Here is a 19,001-nt window from a genome sequence, read left to right on the forward strand (position 1 = left end):
CACCGCACTAGAATCGAGAGAAAAACTCTCTCTTAAAAACATAATACCATATTTGATCTCACAGACCAACTCGCTAAACTATAAGGCCACTGCGCCTGAGGCGAAATAGAATTGAACAAATGTAATAATAATAATAATAATAATAATAATAATAATAATAAAATATTTATATAGCGCCAATCCACTATTTGTCCATGGCGCTTTACATTAAATAAAAAAAAAATTTAAAAAGCTAAAAAAGGGGAGGGGAAAAAAAAATAAAAAAAATAATCTAAAAATTAAAAGAGTTAAAAAGCTTGTTTTAAAATAATAACTGGAAATAACACTAATAGTGACAATTAACATTATGCAACTAAGTCAATATAGGATGTTAAATATTCTCCCCTCTAACTGCCATCGTTTACAGCGAAACTGAATGAGCAAGTCAGCAATTTTTGGACTGTGTCAATAGAGCTAAAAAGCTGTTCTGCTGTGCTGCGAGGCAAACCCAAGAGTTGCAATCAAATGGGAACGATTGACCCTCTGGCACAACTCTGAAGGTATTCTCATAGTTTCGTTTTGCCATGTTTATCTAAATTAGTCAACTTTCTGTTTTGTTACTTTCCGTGCAAATGTGGCCTATGTTTCTCAGTTTCGTGACTTTTTTGTTTAAGCCTATCTTTTCTAGATCATTATTTCTTTTCTGCGTAGTTAGCCTAAAATCAGTATCATTCTAATACCTATCCGGAAGCTGTAAGTTAGTACTTGGTATGATGAACTACTGCATGATCAAAACGTTATATCGCATGTCCAATTTCAAAACACACGCATGGTCTAAAACTGATTCACCTTATTTTCAAATTCAACAGCCTTCTGAGGCTTGGAATCTATTTAGTTCCCTAATTCGCCTCAACACAGTACTTCCTATCAACTTTAATACACTAGTAAATATATTTACCACAGTGTCGTATCCAATTAAAAAAGCGATTAATTTATCGATGGCTGCTGCAATCGATTTTGTTATTTATCTTCCTCAATATTACGGCTACTCAAATAGGATTGCCATTGATTCTGAAAAATTCTAAGCTGAGTCTTTACTTCGAGACTCAAGGATCCTTCCAATTTCCAAACGTAGCCGTCTATACATTCAGTGGCGGATCTAGGGCATGGGCTTACCTCTTTACCCCTTATTTTGGGTAAAAAAAGAAAAAAAATGGAAGGAAGAAAAGCCGGCAGGCAAGCAAAAAAAAAAAAAAAACCGCCCTTCCCCCCGCCCCCGTCAGCTCAAGGTCTGGATCCGCTACTGATATTACCTGAATTAAACCTACTTCATGCATGCATGGCCTGTATGTACGAAGACTACCCAGTTAAGATAGATTATTATAGCATGCTCATATAAGCCACTTTTGTTTCTGTCCGTACACCTTCTTACTTTTCCGACGCCCAGCATTCTGTGGCACTTGCTGTGGTTCTAAGCTTTGGTTTCGGTGCATGTAAAAATCTTCGTCACTCCCGACAGTGTTCGATTCTACTTTCTGACACTTTTTTTCCTTCCTTGTACAATGTCCTGATAAAGAAACTCTGCATCCTTTAACAACTTTTGAATGGCCATGTCCTCATTTGAGTCGTATTTCAGTTTGTATTCCATGTTCTGGAAGATTTTAGTGGAATTTATAGGTCCAGAAGAGAAACGTTCGTCTTCTTGCCCTTGATGAGGGCCTTGCACAAGAAGGTCGACACAACTGTAGAACTCAGCAGAGGAATCATTACCGCCGTACTGGGGCAAAGGTGTACTTGATTTTTTAGTATCGGAAGTGATAAAACATGGTTGTTCGCCAGTCCTCTGCTCTATCGAAAGTGGCATGTAACCCTGGTTGGTTTTATCAAGCTCCTTGTACGCTGTGTTATCCTCCAAACGCAGATCGTGTTTGGGGCCATCTTCAACGTCAACTCCTCCTTCATTGTTTTCAGATATGTCATTAACAGAAGATCCTCGGGAAGACTGAGAGATATCAGGGGATTCGCACAGTTCGTATTGTTCGTGATCTGAAATGGCATCTTCAGGCTGAGACACAGAACAGCCACGTTCTTCACCAAACATTTCTTCAACTGCTGGATAAGAATAGTAGTAATCACGGCTCTCGATGGTCTCACCTCCTTGTGCAACCGTTTGTTGTCCCTGGCCAAATTTAGAGCTGCGGTCACGAGAAAGGCCGACACTTGCCAAAGATTCTCGTGGTGACTGATGGGACACAGAGGATCCTTGGTGTAATGACTGAGAGATATCAGGGGATTCGCGGAATTCGTATTGGTCTTCATCTACCGTACCTGCCACACTTCTTTGAATGCTCTCGACGTACAAGTACTTGTGGTGGGTAAAAAAGCTTTCCGAGCACATTTTTTCGATAACGTCTTTGGAGGGGTGTTCTTCTGCCCGTGTCACATGGCATGCACCCTCGGGCTGATAGATTGGCAAATCTGGCCTCTCGCTTTCATCATGATTGTTTAACCATAACTTCATCATCCACGACTGCATCGGTTCCCTTAAAAGACGTAGAAAGTATGAACATAGTACCCATTTGCCAGTTAAAGATCGATTCATAACGTAATGCCTAAACTGCGCCAAAAAGAATGTTTCTGACTTTCGCCAAATGAGTACGAAAGAAATAATAGACTTAAGACCTTTATGAGTAAAGAAAGCATGCCAAAGAAACTATGTTATACTTAAGACTGAAATTTGGGAAAGAACATAGTATTTCAAACATTTATTTGTCAAAAGGATCAAACGAATATTGATCTTAGTCAAAATTCTCAAATCCAGCTTAGAATCATTACAGGATGCAGATCTGATGGACCAAAATCTAAAAATTTAAAGTGGTTGGGAATATCGTTTTTCAGCAAGTTCGATGATGTTCCCTATTCTACATTGTATATATCATACAGTGTACCTGCTTGAAAGGCAATCTAATATAGCAATAATTGGTGGTCTCTGTTTTGGGTCGTATGTCCAGCACTGATGCATCATGATGTACACCCAATCAGGACAGCCGTCAGGTTGGGTAAGTGGTCCTTCGTTTTTCATATGGTTACACAAGGTTGACTGGGAAAACAATATAGCAGTGCATGATTACAACCACGCTGACGTAGACGTCTTATGTCCACGTGCAATTCTGTTGTAGCTGCGTTAAAGGCGTATAAATATACGATCTGATTTGTTTGTGATTTCCTGACATTACTAAAGAATGTATCAGGCTTGGAGGAAATGTGTCTGTATTACAGTTTGAAGTTCCAAATGACGATGAAGAGATGTATAAACGTTATTCAGACACCCTATTAAAACCAAATTATTGCTGGTGCTGAGGTCGGTCCGCTCATTTTCACTGTTGAATGAGATCTATCGTTGTTATAAATCTGGCCCTTTTCCCCACAGGGAAACGAGGAAACAAGACGAATAAGTTGATTTAGAGAAAGAAAGCGGAAAATGAAAGTTTATTGATCGATCGATCATTCAATCCTTATATGACTACGTACCTAATTGTAAATACTTCAATTCATGAGTAAGCTTTGCATGTGACATATTTACCTTATCGGAGCCTATACTGTGGTAGGGCAAAGAAGCACGTATATCACTTTGACCAACAGCGAAGGAAGTGTACAATTCCCATGCTAAGATTCCAAAAGCCCACACATCGCTTGCATGAGAATAGTGATTCTCTAAGATCACTTCCGGAGCACACCTACCCATTCAGAGTATAAAGCTAAGTAAATATGCAGGTGTCATTCAATTTTAACACTGTTTTAATATGAGCTTATTTTTACCAATTAAGCTTTCAATACAGCTGTGTCAAAATCCTGAAAACAGTTGAAGGGAGTTTTAAGTTCTTATACATCGATCAAACATCTTTTTGGCAGTTCAATTGTTCAACAAACTTAAAACTCATCCAAACACAGATGGTTCCCTTGAGCTAAGCTTTTTGCGCTCGTTTAATGTCTCTCGCGTGCGGAATCATTCAGTTTCCGTCTACTTTTCTTGACAGTGGCTAGGAGTTAGACCACGCCTATTGAAAATAGTTTGTCCTTGGTTTTAGCCTAATATAACGACAGTCTGACCTGTTTCATAACAATTTCTTTGTCTCTCGTAATCCAGTTATTCCAGTAATTTCAGTTTCAAAAGTCGTGTACACCAAGTTTTAACGTTTGAATGCATGCCACAAAAGTAAATACGAAAACATTACTCTGATTGGTCGAGTTGAAATTCAACTCGTTACCAAGAAGATATGCGTACAATTAAACATTTATAGGTATAAACCTACGTATACGTCCTTAAGTAAAAGGACATAACCAGTAGTTGAAATATAAACATTTTGGGGACAGCTCAATAAAAGTTAAATTGCATTATGACCGCTTCCTGGTGCGTACCAGGGTTGGTAGGAAAGGAGTTATAAATATTGCTTACCAGCGAGTAGAATCAGGTGGCAGGGCAGCCTCAACCACGCATGAAGTACTGGTTACTTCATAAGCACTCATAGAAAGAGGCTTGGAGCGACCCAGACGACCAACCTGGACCTGTACAGAACCATAATGTTCGAACAAATTATTATTCGAATGTAATCGTCTCTCTGATCTAAGGTTGTCGTTTATTTTCATTTATATGTTTTTCCAATGGCAATTTAAAATACCACGTCTAATACAAAAATCCTATATTCAACGTAAGTCAAACAGGAAATTAATGCTTGCTCAATGCTAGCTCAGCCAATCAGATTGTAGCATTTGCATTAGGGGTGCAAGTAGCTATAGAATTACACTCTGTTCTTAAAGATAAGGAGGGAGCACCTACGAAGTGAATTTTTCGATGTAACTAGTTATCCGTAAGGTTTAAGGCTATTCAATAGACAAGGAATTGTAAATTGAATAAACACACCATACTGTTTATGTGTGTAAATCATAAATTACACTAGTACAGTGCTGACGAATCTGGCAAAATTCGAACTCCTGCTCTTATTAAATCGTAATAATGTTACATTAGAATGTCACTACAATCGATATTAATACTGATTTGTATCTACTACACCTTATGTGGTCCAGCTACAAATACATGTTCTGGGCGGAGGTCCCCATGTACAATGTGGTTGACATGAAGGTAGTGTAGAGCAGACGCCACCTGGCATAAGTATGTGATTATATCGTCCTTCTCACAACGCCGGTCAAGAACATACTCTTTCAAGTTGCCAAAGCTGGTTCTTGGTGAGTGCTGTCGTTAGAGAATTAAAAGAAATATGCACTGGTCAATTCAAGGCTAAGAAGCGCGCTTCCGGAAGTTTGCTCATATACTCAGACAGAAATCTACGATTCTAGAAGTGCACATCTCAAAGTGCAACTTCTTAAATTATAACATCAGGCCAAAATGCCATACAAGCGCGAGCGAGTCCTGGCCGGGGACACTGTGAAGTCTTTTTGGGTAAGACACTTTACTCTCACAGTGCCTCTCCCCACCCAGGTGTTTAATGCGACCGGGGGGGACCCTAGCCGATCCCATCCAGGGGAAGAATAAATACTCCTAGTCGCTTAACTCTACAGTAACCGGAATGAGCTCCGGCCTGATGGGCCACTTGGCTCGTATGGGGGCTACGAAGGGCGCTTCCGTAGGTCTTTTAATATATTCAGTCAGAAATCTATAATGCTGGAAGCACTGTCCACGGTCATAGTTGTCTTTCATTTTGGACTCTATCAGTCAGTCTTGTTTAACTGTTATTCTATTTCAGATCTCTTACAGATCCTGTGTATACTAGTAGCATTTTCGTTTGCGGTCCCTTGCCACATTTGCATTTGTTTTTTTCCTTGGGCGTTACTCACAATGTCAACATCTGGACTGTGAGAATCCAAATTAAATATCCTATGGATAGGTAGGAGATAATCATTGCGAAGCGAGAAAAGTCTTCTCAAATGCTGTTTGTCCCCACCAGTGATCCTCTCTTTCATCACAGATTCCCCCTAATTGACCAAAAAAAAGATGGAACTTTTCATGTTTTTGTCGTAAACATTCTGCGGGGATTAACTGATATATTATTTAGTGGTCATCACACGAAAGAATGAATTTAATTTAACCCCTTCGATGCTAACTTTTGCGGCCAAAACGCTCTTTTCTTAACCGTTGAATTTGTTTTTGGCATAATTTCCCCAAACTTTGCTAGAAAAGCATTTTTTTTTCCATTCACTGGAGCGAGATTTTGATAATGATTGCGTATTGTTGCGAGTTCAAGCAATTCAACCAAACTAGTCCACTGAATTACAAAGAGCTTTTGAGATTATGCCATGTAACACTTTTCACTATTCAAAACTCGTCTTTTACGAACTCTATGTACATTCCTGACATTCAAAATTCAAATGGTTAACAGTGCAAAAAGCCTACGCCGAATTTGTCAGTGATTGTGAATTATCAATTAAAACGCAAAGATTGTGTTTTTCTTTCATTCTTTTCTATTTTTGCCTTGTTGTTGTAAAAATGAATAAAAAGTAGTAGGAGAAAGATGCAAAGACTGTATTATCCCATAATTAATTGGGAAAGATTGGCAGATCCTTTCTTAACTTTATCGTCAGCTGGCCTACCGTATCCTCATACTCTTCGTAGATCGTCTGTGATCTGTCAACATCGGTGTACTCTGAATAGATTGCATACATGAATAACATGAAATGGAATGCAGTGTAACGGTAACATAATCAGTCGTTCGTCTTAAAACTGTATCGAAACTGTCGTCAGTGGTGACCACATCATATTCGGAGAGTACATCTCATTTTACTAGTTAAGAACATGTACCCCAAGGAATGCTCAAACTCTAGAAACACCATTTATATATCATATACTGTGTTACGTGTTGTTGAGAAACAAAGAGCGGAAACTTAGGCTTTGATATGAAAGTTTTCCCCTTTCGAAATGATAGCATTTCCACAATCGAGAAAAAAAAGCAACGGGAGGTCCTTGCCATTTAACATGCGTACAAATGTGTATATGTCTGGATTTATGGAAACAGTGTTAAAGAAAGCGCGTCCTGCTCAAGGGTTTTTTTCTCGCCAGGGATTATTTCGAAGTAGACGATATAAAAATCAAAAGGAATGTCAGTCTTTTTTTCCACCACTCTCTTATCTTCCTTTTCTTGTACCTCTCTCTCTATCTTTTTCCGCATTGACACGGTTTTCATAAATCCAGTCATATATATAATGACACTATTCACATTCAAACTCCAACAAAACGGGTAATACAATAATTCACACATTGACACATAATTAAAAAGATAACTATTCATGGTACCTGAAACATTGTCTTGAGAAACGAACTCGTACATATCATCCAGTTCCTGTGGTTGTTGAGATACCTATAAGAAGAGGACGATAATAGCTAAAATGAGGTGGAGGTGTTGCCTAGTACAGTCCTAGTGGGAGGGGGGAGGAAATCCCATATAAAAAGGACGGTGTTGCTCTTCCTACTTTTTAGGGGTTTAAAAGCGGTGTTGGTACCTCTTAGGATGTTCAGCCTTAAAAGGTCCACAACGGGAGCTTTTGCGGTGCCTTTTAGGGTATTAGGCCGACAAAATATGACCGGGGATAAGGTGATGATTTAGAATTTGTAGCTCTTAGGGTTGAAAAATATTTCAGGCCATACCCACAAAACAGGATCTTGGTACCTCTTGGAGATTCTTTTGAAAATTTCCGACGAGCACCCGTCGCTTTTTGTATGGGAGCCCTCCCCCAAAAAATATCCCTATACATTTACAAGTGAAAAGTTAAATTTGAATAAACCCCCATTAGCCAAAACAACAAAGCGTTGGAGAGGGCTGCTGCAAGCCTTATTTACAAATAAAGCAAAGACAAACACGAAATTAACAGATGGAAGCATAAAAGAAAATGAGCAAATCAGCACAAAATTATGTAAATTTAAGTTACTATAAAAGCATATACTACTAATCTATACAACTTTAAGTAATAAACACGCATACGGTCAGCGGTTCTGATAAAAGACAGCGTTGCTTTTTCGAACTCCTACATTTCACGCGTCCACTGGAAAGTTGATTAATTGAGCTAGTTGTCAAAGTAACCAATCAACAGTGTAAATTATGACATAAGTCTAAACAGCAAACTTACACTGACAATGTCAAGCTCTAAGTGTGGTGGGTTACGCCGTAGCTTTTCTTCCCCTGGAAAAAGAAAGGAACAAAGTCAGCGATTGTTTTTTGGATTCGTTTGTTGATATGTTTTGTCCGTTTCGCGATTGGATCTTGCTACATTTTATTCCGGCACTTAAATTCACCCACATCCCTCTCCTGATCCCTGCACCACAATGGCCCGTTGAGCTCGTCCCACAATCACCCAAATCACCAACCCCAATCCACGTTCACTGACTGAACGACTAGACTTTCTGACACATTCACTTCTTCACTCTTCTCAAGCTTATAGGGAGAAAAGCTAATCGTCTTAAAAGCACGTTCCATTCTGGGTCGAAAAAACAAAACCAGAGTAGCTAAAAGTAGACCGGCGTGGCTTGTTTAGTCTTTTATCGCACACGGAAGCCTAACTTTCGAAAAGGCAGTTCCCAAATTTACCAAGACGGTGAAACAAATTAATATAACCTCATATTAACGGTGATCATTAATGAAGTTCGTCCTTCGAGAGCCTAGTTAACTTTGCTGTAATAATCAGCTAAAAATCTGAAAAAAACGATTAGCGAATTTGGAGGAAAATGGTTCTATTCCGCTAATTATTTGTCGTTGCACCTGATTTCATCTTTAGCCGCATTTCCTTGAGTTCTTCTCTAAGGTCGAGTAATCTGATCCTTTCATTTCTTCGCTTTTTCAAGCACTGCTTCATCAACTTGTATTCATCATCATCAATTGATGGCTCTTGAGGTAGGTACTCTTCATTGACTTCCTGAAAAACCTTAATGAAACGCAATTTTCTTTCAGGGTTTAGAAAGAACGGGAGATTTCTTTCAGCCATTTCATATTGTCAAGACTTCCATTGGCGGAGATGATGCCCGACTCCGACCAAGAGACAAATAAATTTTCCCTCTTTTCCAATAGAAAGATAATACTATTCTATGCTGAAGACAGAATAATTGGATTGAACTTATACATCTAGCATCAGCCTTTCGTTGGACGCTTAGACTTAGAGCTTGAAATATCAGTTCCCAAATTCCCTCAACGTTTGGATGCACTGCCCCAGCACAAGATGAAATAGCCATAGCTCGGGGACTGGGCTAACTCACTGCAGAGTTAACAAACCTCATCTATGGGAACCGAAAACTGAATGTCGACTTTTAACTTTAAAAATACATTTACGGTTATAATCAATACAAAACACTTTGTTCAGTTCTTACATAATTGGCGACCTCACTATCCTCTCGGATGTGTCTGTGCGGGCAGCATCCAAGAGTGAGTACTTCGTACATAAGCACAGCAAATGCCCAGACATCAGAGGCAGTGGAATACAAGTTATGCCGTAGACATTCCGGCGCTTTCCATCTTACTGGCAGGCCTTCATCATTTTCGCTTATACATTGCGGTAAATCGTCATCGAGCATGGCGTAATCATATTCTGGTGAGCGATTATCTTGGGCTGTGAAAAGAAGACGAACGTTTGCATCTATAGTTATTTGCTGTCCATGTAGAGACGTTTTTCACAGTGCACTTAGATGAACTGCCTACTGAAGGATGCATGACAACTCGGTAACTACATGATTTAGACATCAACTTCAACTATATTACAGATTTAACAACTTTGAGAACTTCGATAAGAGCTCCCGCGTAACAATTTTTGTCTTTGTCTTATACTATGCGGATTCCAACAAAGCTATGTGTCACATTGTGAACTGAAACGCACTAGCACTTTAGCTGTTGGTAATGCCTTTTTCGCTACGAAAATGGAATCTGTTTAGTAGGTTTTTATATAGTGGTCTCATGACATGATACATAAGGTCACACAGGTCTATATCTGGAGAGCAATAATAGAACAATAGCTAATAAAATTAAGGTTGAACACATATGTTTACTATGAGTATGGACCTCAAAAGAAATTACACGAAAATGAACTACATGTGATTATTTTCGTTACAGTTTATCTTACCGTCTCCATAATGTCTGTTTTGTAGCATTTCTAAGGAGTGCAGGCCACTCAGCTTGGATGTATAACCATCTCCGACTAGAATGTTTTCCGCCATGACGGCCCGGTGAACCAAGTGCAGCTTTTGGTGTAAGTATAAAAGGCCTTCAATTATGCCGATAAACATTTTGTAAATAACGGACGATAGCAAAGCCTGGACTTCTCGAGACGTTCGAACAAGCTGAAGCAGATTACCGTATTTCTCATACTGTGTGATTATATGGTATGGTACGGTGGTTGTGTTATAGGCGAGAAGGACCGGAATGTTTGGATGCTGATTTAGGCTGTTTAATTGACATAAGTTGTAGGCTTCTGCAATTAGCCGTTTCTTCGCCTCCGACTGCACTGTGGTGTTTTCCTCCAGGATAACTTGCTTTGTGACAGCCAAAATCTTTACGGCCGCTTTTTGTCCCTTCAACATACCTCTGTTGACAAAACAGCTCGGTTCTTCGCGCCCCGCCTCACTGGCTATGATGCTGTTAACTTCCAGTGTTTGAGTCCTGTAGCAGGAAGTAAGGTGCTCGATGTGGAGTTCTGCTGGAAGTGTGTACTGTGCATTTTGGTTGTTGAGTAGATGAGGACCCAAAAGCTTCTTAATGAGACTGTCTTGACAGAACAGCACCCGTTTAGAAAGACGGTCAAGGATCGCTCTACATTCTGGCCTCTTCTGTGCTTTGTCATTCTTCAGGAGATTCACTAAACAGGAACCGGCTTCGATCCTCAATTCTTTATAAGAAAACAAATGAAAGAAAGCGAGCTTCTAAATCAGGTACATGGGCTGTACACGGGGCTTAGCCTATATTTATACTAACTGTACGCAAGCAGTGTAAGAAATAACAGTTGTATTTCTTGGTTTGAATATTTTATATAACATAGACATTCTGTCACTTAAGAGAAATGTTAACCTTTTTTCGCATGAGTACCGACTTGGGGTTGTTGATCTTACTTCTATGGAAAACTATACCGTGAAACTGAGTCAAACACTACCTTAACACGTTCTTCATGGCCTCTTTCCAGATAGCACAATAATTACCTTTGGTGACGTTGTTCATTGAGATCTCCGACAGTAGAGATCCTGTTAAGAGACAGAACTTCCAGTCATTTCCGCCTCCGCCATCAAGATAAGCTTCCACCACACGTCTGAGAAGAATCATGGCCTTTCGCTCCTTGTGCATCTGCGGAGTGGGACGTTCAGTATGCACCTGATTATTAAAATAAAAATAAAAAAAAATAGTGTACTGAGATGCTAGAACGTTTTGTGGGTGCCACTATATGATAAGAAATACAAATATTTAAAAAGCAGTTCCACGATTCGATGCCATCTCTGACATCAATTAAGTCAATAAAGCTGTGAAAATTAGAAGCCCAAAGTGCAAAAATAAGCATACCACTTTATGATTTGACAAATTTAGCATGTAGCCGAGCGGACCTCCTTTTGGTCGTTGGCATGGCCCTATATTTTTTTCTTTCAGATTTCATCTGAGCGTTAGTAGTGTTTAGTGTTAGTAGTAGTTTCTTACAAATAAAATCGTTTCCTCAGTCTTGATCCGCGACTCACACCAGTAGTATATGGTGCCAAACCATCAAAACACGGTGATCAATCGAAGCAGGCAGAGAAAAAAAAATCATTCACAAAAATTATCAGTCTCGGTTAATAGAAGCATAGAAATACATATATTCTCCAAGAAAGGACCCTTACCTGTCCATGGAGATGGTAGAGAACACAGTGTAAATCAAACCATTTCACTTTGGATGTCTTCAACCTTTGAAATAACGACAACGTCTTTTCTTCAATTTGCTTATTTGCACATAGCGCCTTGCATTCGTCTAGGTGGCGTCCCAGATGTGTTTTCAGCGTCTTCTCTGGTGACTTCAAAAGATAGGAAATTGCTTCCTGAATAAATTCCATTGAATATCTCAAAATGTCCTTCTTTTTCAGGTTGATCTGATTGAAATACACCTTCAGTTCCTCGAGATTTTTTAGATTGTTCTGTAAGTCTATCCTGGAGAATCCTGATTGAACCTGGTGAATTATTAACTCTGACAGAATGTAGCCGTACACAGATAGTCTCAGTAGACGCACTGGATCTGCCTCCTCTCTGAACACTCCATCTGGGGAAGCGATGGATGATCGTATGATTTTTTCTACACTCAGCAAACTTTGCTTAGAGTAGTCGAAGTTATCTCTGTATAGCAGATGCTGGAGATGATGTAGGGAATGTGTTACAACATCGCGACTACTTCGGCTGCAGCTTGCTTGGGCAAGGATTTTGTAGGTATCAATGTTACTAGCAGAGGATTTGCCCCACATGACTTGCTCCAGGTATGGCAAGATACCTCGCAGTATGAACTGTTCTTTCTCCTCCCTCAGGGACCCAGCACACGTGTCCATCTCTCTAATGAATTTTTCTGGATTCTCGAGAAACAACTCGACTGGCCATTCAAAATTAATTTCTCCTGTGAACATCAATGAAACGTTCCACTTGAAGTTTATCCGCGCCAAGACTGTAATACACTAACTATAAATCATAATCCTAGAATTTCCTATAAGAGGACATCTGTGAAGCAAACATGATGAACTTAGCTTTTTGATATGCTTTGCATATCGATCGTTGCACATCGATTGTAGTGTAGAACCATCTCGTTTATATTGTGTAAAGAACCCAACTGTAGTGGAATGAACCACAGTTTTGGATAATATGGAACTCAGAGACTCTGGCGAATGCAGTATGCAAACTTGAAATTTACAGAAATGTATAAGGTGATTTTGTCAGCGATCGCGTGAGTATTCAGCAATATTTTATTGCGTGTGATTAAACATTCCAACAGTGGCACATGGGCTTCAATATATATATCAATGGTTTGAAACATTTTTAGTGATGCCTTTGAGTTTACCTCTCTGGATAGAGACACCGATGATAGGCTTAGGGTTCCAGTCTCCCACGTTTGTTTGTTGATAATAATTGTGATGACAATAACTGCCCGGAGAGGTCCTGGCGTAAACTAAATTTAGTCGCGTAGATGCGTCTATGGAATATTGGCTTTCTTGCAACTCTGGCTCCGTGTTCCTCTCAGATGGAGAAGCTTCCGTTCCTGGGTAGTTGCTGCTAGTATTGCCTTGATTAAGAAAATCGATAATTTTTTAAAAATAAAATTAGCGACAATAATTTTGAATGGAGTTCCGATGACTCATTTATTATTGTCAAATTCGTGAACTAAAAGTCAGATTCTTATGAGTTCTTCATGTTCTATTCTCTTTGCATGTGATTAAAGACTCTAGAACAAGAATGTGGAATGTAGAGAGTGTTAATTTTAATTAACTTCAAAGTACTAAATAGTTTTGCTTTGATTGAGTCAGATAGAGTGTTCAGTTAAGGTTTCTTTTCTTGAATAAAGAGCATTTCGTAAATTAAGCGTTCAAATTTCTTACGACATTTCTTAAGAATGGTAAATTTGAAAATGATGAACGAGTCATCGAAACGTCATTCAAGAATGTATCGCTAATATTTATTCTTAATTGTTTGTCTAAAGCCTCCGTTATTAGAATTTTTAATAGACTGGAAATTAGAGAACGGTTTCAGTTGTCTCTACTAACAAAGAACATAGTTGAAGAACTTGACTATGACCTCACATAGAAGTAGGCCCTCTGTTTCTACTGAGGTGATAAAACCGGCTCACCACGTTACTAGTTTTGAATTCAACATAATTGCCATTACATAATGCGGACGGTTCATTCTTTTTTATTTCTTTTTTATTGAACTTAAGGTTCGAGAGAGTTAAGACTTAGGACATACCTCCATCTGGAGGCGCTGGGACAGTGTTGATAGTTCCGTGATCCCCAATGAGGGCTAGAACAGGACCGCTGGCTTTGATACTGATCAAATGTTGTGCGAACTGGTTCCTTTCATTTCCGTCAATGTCCCTGCTGTCTCCCAACGCTGAAGATAAAGAATATAACAAAACGGTATTTATGAAACAGCTTGTTTAGTTATCCTTTGTGTCAGCTTTTCTATCCACAGCTGAAGTGCACCATGCCACCAGACTCCGCTCGTCGTTTTCAGTGTTAACTGGCATAAGCGAATAATTAAATATTATATATTCAATGAGCCCACGTTGGACGAGATGAGGCGCGTAGCGTCGTGTTTTTTATAACCACTTTTGTCCAACAAGGGAGAATGGAAAAATTGTGTTATTTAAAAATCATTCAATCCACTGAATGTTGTGGACATTTCACTTGGATCATAAAGGAATCATGGCATGAAAAGGCAGGAAGATTTGTCGCGCGTTTTTCACTTCATGATCAGGTTTGAGTTGAAAGAATGAGGTCAGAAGCAAGCGAGACAGAGTTTTCTTCCGAAATATTCTTCGCATCGATAATCACCTCCAAAGTTCTCTACGTTTTTTAAATTTGTGACAAATGACAAATGGCTGCGGGAAGATCCGAAGTAGTCGCGTTGCTGAAAACACACGCCTTGGGCACGTCAAATACGGTAAGAGTTTGCTTGTTGACGTGGCTCAGATTGTGTTGCTCAGAATCGAGCAGCCTCACTGAAGTATATAAGGACAAGACCCAAATGTAAGGTGGCAAACTCTACTTGAGTGCTAAGCTTGACTAACGGGACTTCATTCAGTCGTTTCTGGTGCACATTTACAAGCCGTTTCGATTAAATGTCTCGTATCAAACCCCCATTGTGATATTTCGTGGCTCTTTAAAACCAAACATTCTCCACCCAACTGCAGTCATTCAATAGCTTGCGTGCAGATACTTACTATCTCCTTTACTTCACGAGAAAATAGTAACGTCTACACACAGTGTACCATTGAATGGCAGACTTTATATTCAAGAAGATTGAAAGGGCTGTGTGGCCCAGTGGCCTAGATAAAATCTCCTGATATTAAATTCTATGAGACTTTCCTTGACATTAAATGCAGCATCAGCACTTTGAAGCTATAAATGGAAAACAAATCAATAAATAATCCATGTTGCATTCTTACCAGGAAATTCTGTGGCATCATCACAAATTGTGCCCCTTGCATCTTAAAATAGAAAAATAAAAAAAGTGATCTTCTACAAATAGTAAGACATATGTAATAGGATTTAGATATCTATCGGTTTATGTTTTTAACATGTTCTTAGCATTTGGCCAAATTCAGACTCAATATTATTTCAAAACAGAGTATAACATCATTTTCATAGATCCTGACTTGCATCGTAAATATTTAAAACCTGCTGTAAGTTTCTTACCCTCCTGCGGCTGCGAGTCTTTGTGCTCATGCTCGTGAAGGCAACCATTTCATAATAGCATCCATATTGAAATATATAAATCTCCTCTTAATAAAGTTGTTGTGCTTATTATCTACGCGCCTACAAAAGAATACACGGTTTCCTTTTCCGGCTGACTCCAAAACCACGGTTTGTCACCCTTCTACCTTGCTCGCTCTACAGTTATACGTGGTACAATTTGAAAAACGGATGGCTACATGACCCATAAGGCCGGAGAAAAAAACCTTTCTATGGCAATGTTCTTCATCCTGGACGGTAAAACATGGCCTCTAGCAAATTGTTGATAAAATCCTTTCCGTGGGAAACTAAACCTTGCGAAGCGTCCACCAGGATCCACCAAGAGAAGTACAGCACTTGACTCTCTCCGGTCTTGTATGCCGCTGAGCTCAATGCCAGAAGCTTCCGTCTCAATAAAAATCTCTGACTTCGACGAAGAGATCGGGAACGAAGCAAAGCCCAACCGACAGGTCACGAAAAATATTTCAAATGTCATCAAGTTCTATTGTCCACGGTTCAGCTACAGGGGAACTGTCGCAGCGGGTCTGTCATATAGAATGGAAAGTTCCGACAGAAACGAGAAAATGTTCCATTTGGTTTCTAAGATAAAGTTTAAGACACCGTGTTTTGAATCAATGCAAATCAGGAAAGTCAATATCTCAAAATCGTCTTCACAGTTCAAACAGATTCTATAAATGTTTTCAAAATTGGTTTCCTATAAAATAATATGACAATTACCTCTCCAGACATAAACAAATTTTTCTCCATCTCCAGGTCCTTTCTTAGAGAGGGTCCAAATATGTACCGTCCAAAAGAATATTAAATGCCTCTATTGCTCGAACACACAATTCGGCCTCAGAAGTCGGAAGTTGAAAGTCGGAGATCAGAACTCAATGGAAGTCGGTTTCCTCTTGAGTTTTGAGCAAATTTTGTTACCAAACTAGTTAACAGAGTCAAGAAAAACTCGCTGGCATTGAATACCACCAGCAAAGTTAGCTCGCACCACGTACAGACTACCCTGGGAGTAGAGTCGCTTCGATCTTTCCTTCCTATACCTAGGAAAGATGAAGCGACCATGCTCGCAAGTTATTTTAAAACAGGCGTAAACGGGGAAGATGACTCTATGACGTCAGATGGGGGATAGCGGTGACAATTTTGCAAGCCGGACGATTTGTTCACGATTTGTTCACTCGTCGGGTCCCTGAAAAAACAGTTTTATCCATCATGGTAACAGAACTATATCGTCTCCACTACGTGATAACCATTGAACTTACCGACGTCTGAAGATTATGATAGTACCCTAACTTAACGATGATGTCATTGGTAAATTTGACCCTTCTGCTTCGATAAGGTTTATTCAACCCGACCTCATCAATCATGCTACTCTATCCGAAAATCCGGGAAAAAACCCGTGTACTTACCTGTATAGACAATCTTTTTTTTCTTGAGATTTGGGTCAATGATTCTGAGCTGTCATTAATAGGCTGCTTGTCTTATGACTGTGTCAAAACATGCAGAGTGACTGCTGAAGCGCAGATTGTTAAATAAATACAGTGTTCATTTCATCTTTGGTTTGATTTAGGATGCTCAACTGCTGCTATCGACAAGAAATTTATTGAACAAAAGAAAACAGTTAAATTTTAAAAGCGCGGTTATAAGATCTAACAGATCTTCTTGTTGAACCAACCTCAACCCAACGATATGAGCTAATCTAGACTCGATAGACAGCGACACAATGTTACGCCATTGCCTAATAAAACTGAAAATAATATGCAGAGATGGGGTCTCCAGCTGAGTCTTTCATTGGGCGCTCGAGGCTACTTTTCGAGTTCCTGCTTCAGTTCATGAAGCAAATAATCAAATATTCAGTTATTCCTTATCAGCACATTAAAGGTTGCTGAATGTACTGGTATGATATTTGAGTATTCAGACTACCATTGAAGATGTAATGGAATCCGGATGAGAGTATATGAAGAGTGAGAATGAATTGATCGAATATGAGGCTGAAGAGGAACTTTTCCTACCACAGAAAAGTGTTTTTCTAATAGACCGTGCAATACGAATATAATGTTCATGATATTGGAAAGAAAGGGACAGCTGGCTCAAACATTTTAATGAACTACGCGCTAAGCACACGAAAGTTAAGCAACGTATCCTGGCTTGATTTTTGGCACTAAAGCCAATTGTTTCAGTGTTGTTGTTTCGGGTCGACAGTACATTGCCTACGTTGCATATATGCTAATGAATAGAACTTCTAATGAGCTTACGCAGTGCCTTTTTTATTTGTGGAATGGTACAAGCAGAGAAAGTGCAGGGTTGCTGTATCACACCGTGAGTTAGCTAAGAGCTCCACTTTTTTTTGGCATTAAGGCCATATCATTTTAAAGTTAGCTCGGTAGCCGATGGAGTATCGTGCAAAGGAGACCAGTCTATCTCAAAAATCATTTTGCATAACGGATCACTTTGTTATGACGTATCTTACCAACTATTTAATTGATTTGAAATCCATTTAACCTACCCTCTTCTGCAGACATCTTGGTTACGTAAGGAGTACCAACATCATCCACAGACTGAAAAGAACGCGAATTCCACTCCTGCTTGCAGAAGCTTTACTAAACCCGACCTCGCCAATCTCGCTACTGTCACGGTATAATATACTGAATTCCGGGAAACCCCTAACATTGACTAAATTGGATTGTAAACACTGACCATGGGCAGCTTGCCAATGAGATGACAGGCAGTAAGGTCGACATGGGAAGTGAGCTGAGTGAGTTAGTAAATTTATCTTTGGTTTCATTTAGAAGGCTAATCAGCTGTTATCAGTAAGAATTTTAACAAACCAGCCTCAACCTAATGATGACTCGGTATACAGCAACAGAATGTTACATGGAACACCATTGTCCAATAACACTGTGACTTTCCAGGAGCGAAGCCACGTGTAGATTAGGGCTTAACAGGAGCTTGAACCACTCGAACGCACATTGTAATTCAAAGAAACCAGGTCACAGTCAAATCAATAGTTAGCGTTTATTGGAAGGAGCGATGAAACAACAATATAGAAATCAGGATAACAAAATAGAGATGAACTTGTGATGAGAAGTCGTAGTAAGGGTTGTGATTGTGTGGTTCGAACTAAAAGCAAAACGATACAAAAGGCTTATGTAAGCTAATACTAGTTAAGATACAAAACATAAATCAAGGATACCGATGGAACATAAATCTTAAACTATAACGACACGATTACAACTAAAATATATGTAGCAAAGACTTACTTTGATCTTGCTCCTGCGAGGGTAGCAATGGTAGAAACGATAGCTTAACACGATAGCGATGGCAGCGATAGCATAAAATAACAACGAAAACGTAGATGGCGTAACTAAACTGATAAAAGTGTGGTGTCTCTAATTACATGATTCCAAAGGTTATATTGCGAAACTTGCATTGATCACAGCAATCACAGCATGAATAGCAAAAACTTAAAAAATGTACATAATCGTTAATAAGTAATAGTTATTTAAACAAAACAAAGAGGAAAACGAGTTACGAAAGTAACAAACACTAATTAAGTTATTCATTGAACTTGCTATCTCTT

The 19,001-nt window shown here is 39.2% G+C and overlaps 2 protein-coding genes across 3 annotated transcripts in view; one reads left to right on the forward strand and one right to left on the reverse strand.

Annotated features, from left to right (window-relative positions):
- The window catches only part of LOC145468117 (D-inositol 3-phosphate glycosyltransferase-like), a 358,913-nt gene that overhangs the window by 48,526 nt on the left and 291,386 nt on the right, over window positions 1–19,001 (forward strand). The gene's annotated exons all lie outside the window — the stretch shown is intronic.
- Window positions 1,228–14,066, reverse strand: LOC145468087 (uncharacterized). Of its 2 annotated transcripts, XM_081451760.1 has the most exons (16): window positions 13,923–14,066; window positions 13,024–13,245; window positions 11,828–12,585; window positions 11,162–11,330; window positions 10,093–10,854; window positions 9,347–9,585; window positions 8,745–8,907; window positions 8,116–8,168; window positions 7,286–7,349; window positions 6,586–6,638; window positions 5,833–5,970; window positions 5,051–5,230; window positions 4,436–4,545; window positions 3,563–3,716; window positions 2,928–3,079; window positions 1,228–2,522 (listed from the first exon to the last, which is right to left on the reverse strand). In XM_081451760.1, exons 3-16 carry the CDS (start codon window positions 12,518–12,520, stop codon window positions 1,508–1,510), a joined length of 3,945 nt encoding a protein of 1,314 aa, XP_081307886.1. In that variant the 5' UTR covers window positions 12,521–12,585; window positions 13,024–13,245; window positions 13,923–14,066; the 3' UTR covers window positions 1,228–1,507. The 2 variants fall into 2 exon arrangements, with proteins under 2 accessions (XP_081307886.1, XP_081307885.1); XM_081451759.1 differs by lacking the exons at window positions 13,024–13,245; window positions 13,923–14,066 and having other exon boundaries at window positions 11,828–12,662.

This window comes from Orbicella franksi, chromosome 14, assembly GCF_964199315.1.
Source record: "Orbicella franksi chromosome 14, jaOrbFran1.1, whole genome shotgun sequence".
Lineage (NCBI taxonomy): Eukaryota > Metazoa > Cnidaria > Anthozoa > Scleractinia > Merulinidae > Orbicella > Orbicella franksi.

Bases quoted from the DNA above. Each gene is read 5' to 3' on its own strand.
- LOC145468087 (XM_081451759.1), bottom strand. From the start codon at position 12,595: ATGTTCACAGGAGAAATTAATTTTGAATGGCCAGTCGAGTTGTTTCTC. The intron at 10,855-11,161 runs GTAATTATTGTG...TTTCTTATAAAG, and splicing joins AATGAACAACGTCACCAAAG to AATTGAGGATCGAAGCCGGT. The intron at 7,350-8,115 runs GTAAGTTTGCTG...CTCTTCTTATAG, and splicing joins TAGAGCTTGACATTGTCAGT to GTATCTCAACAACCACAGGA.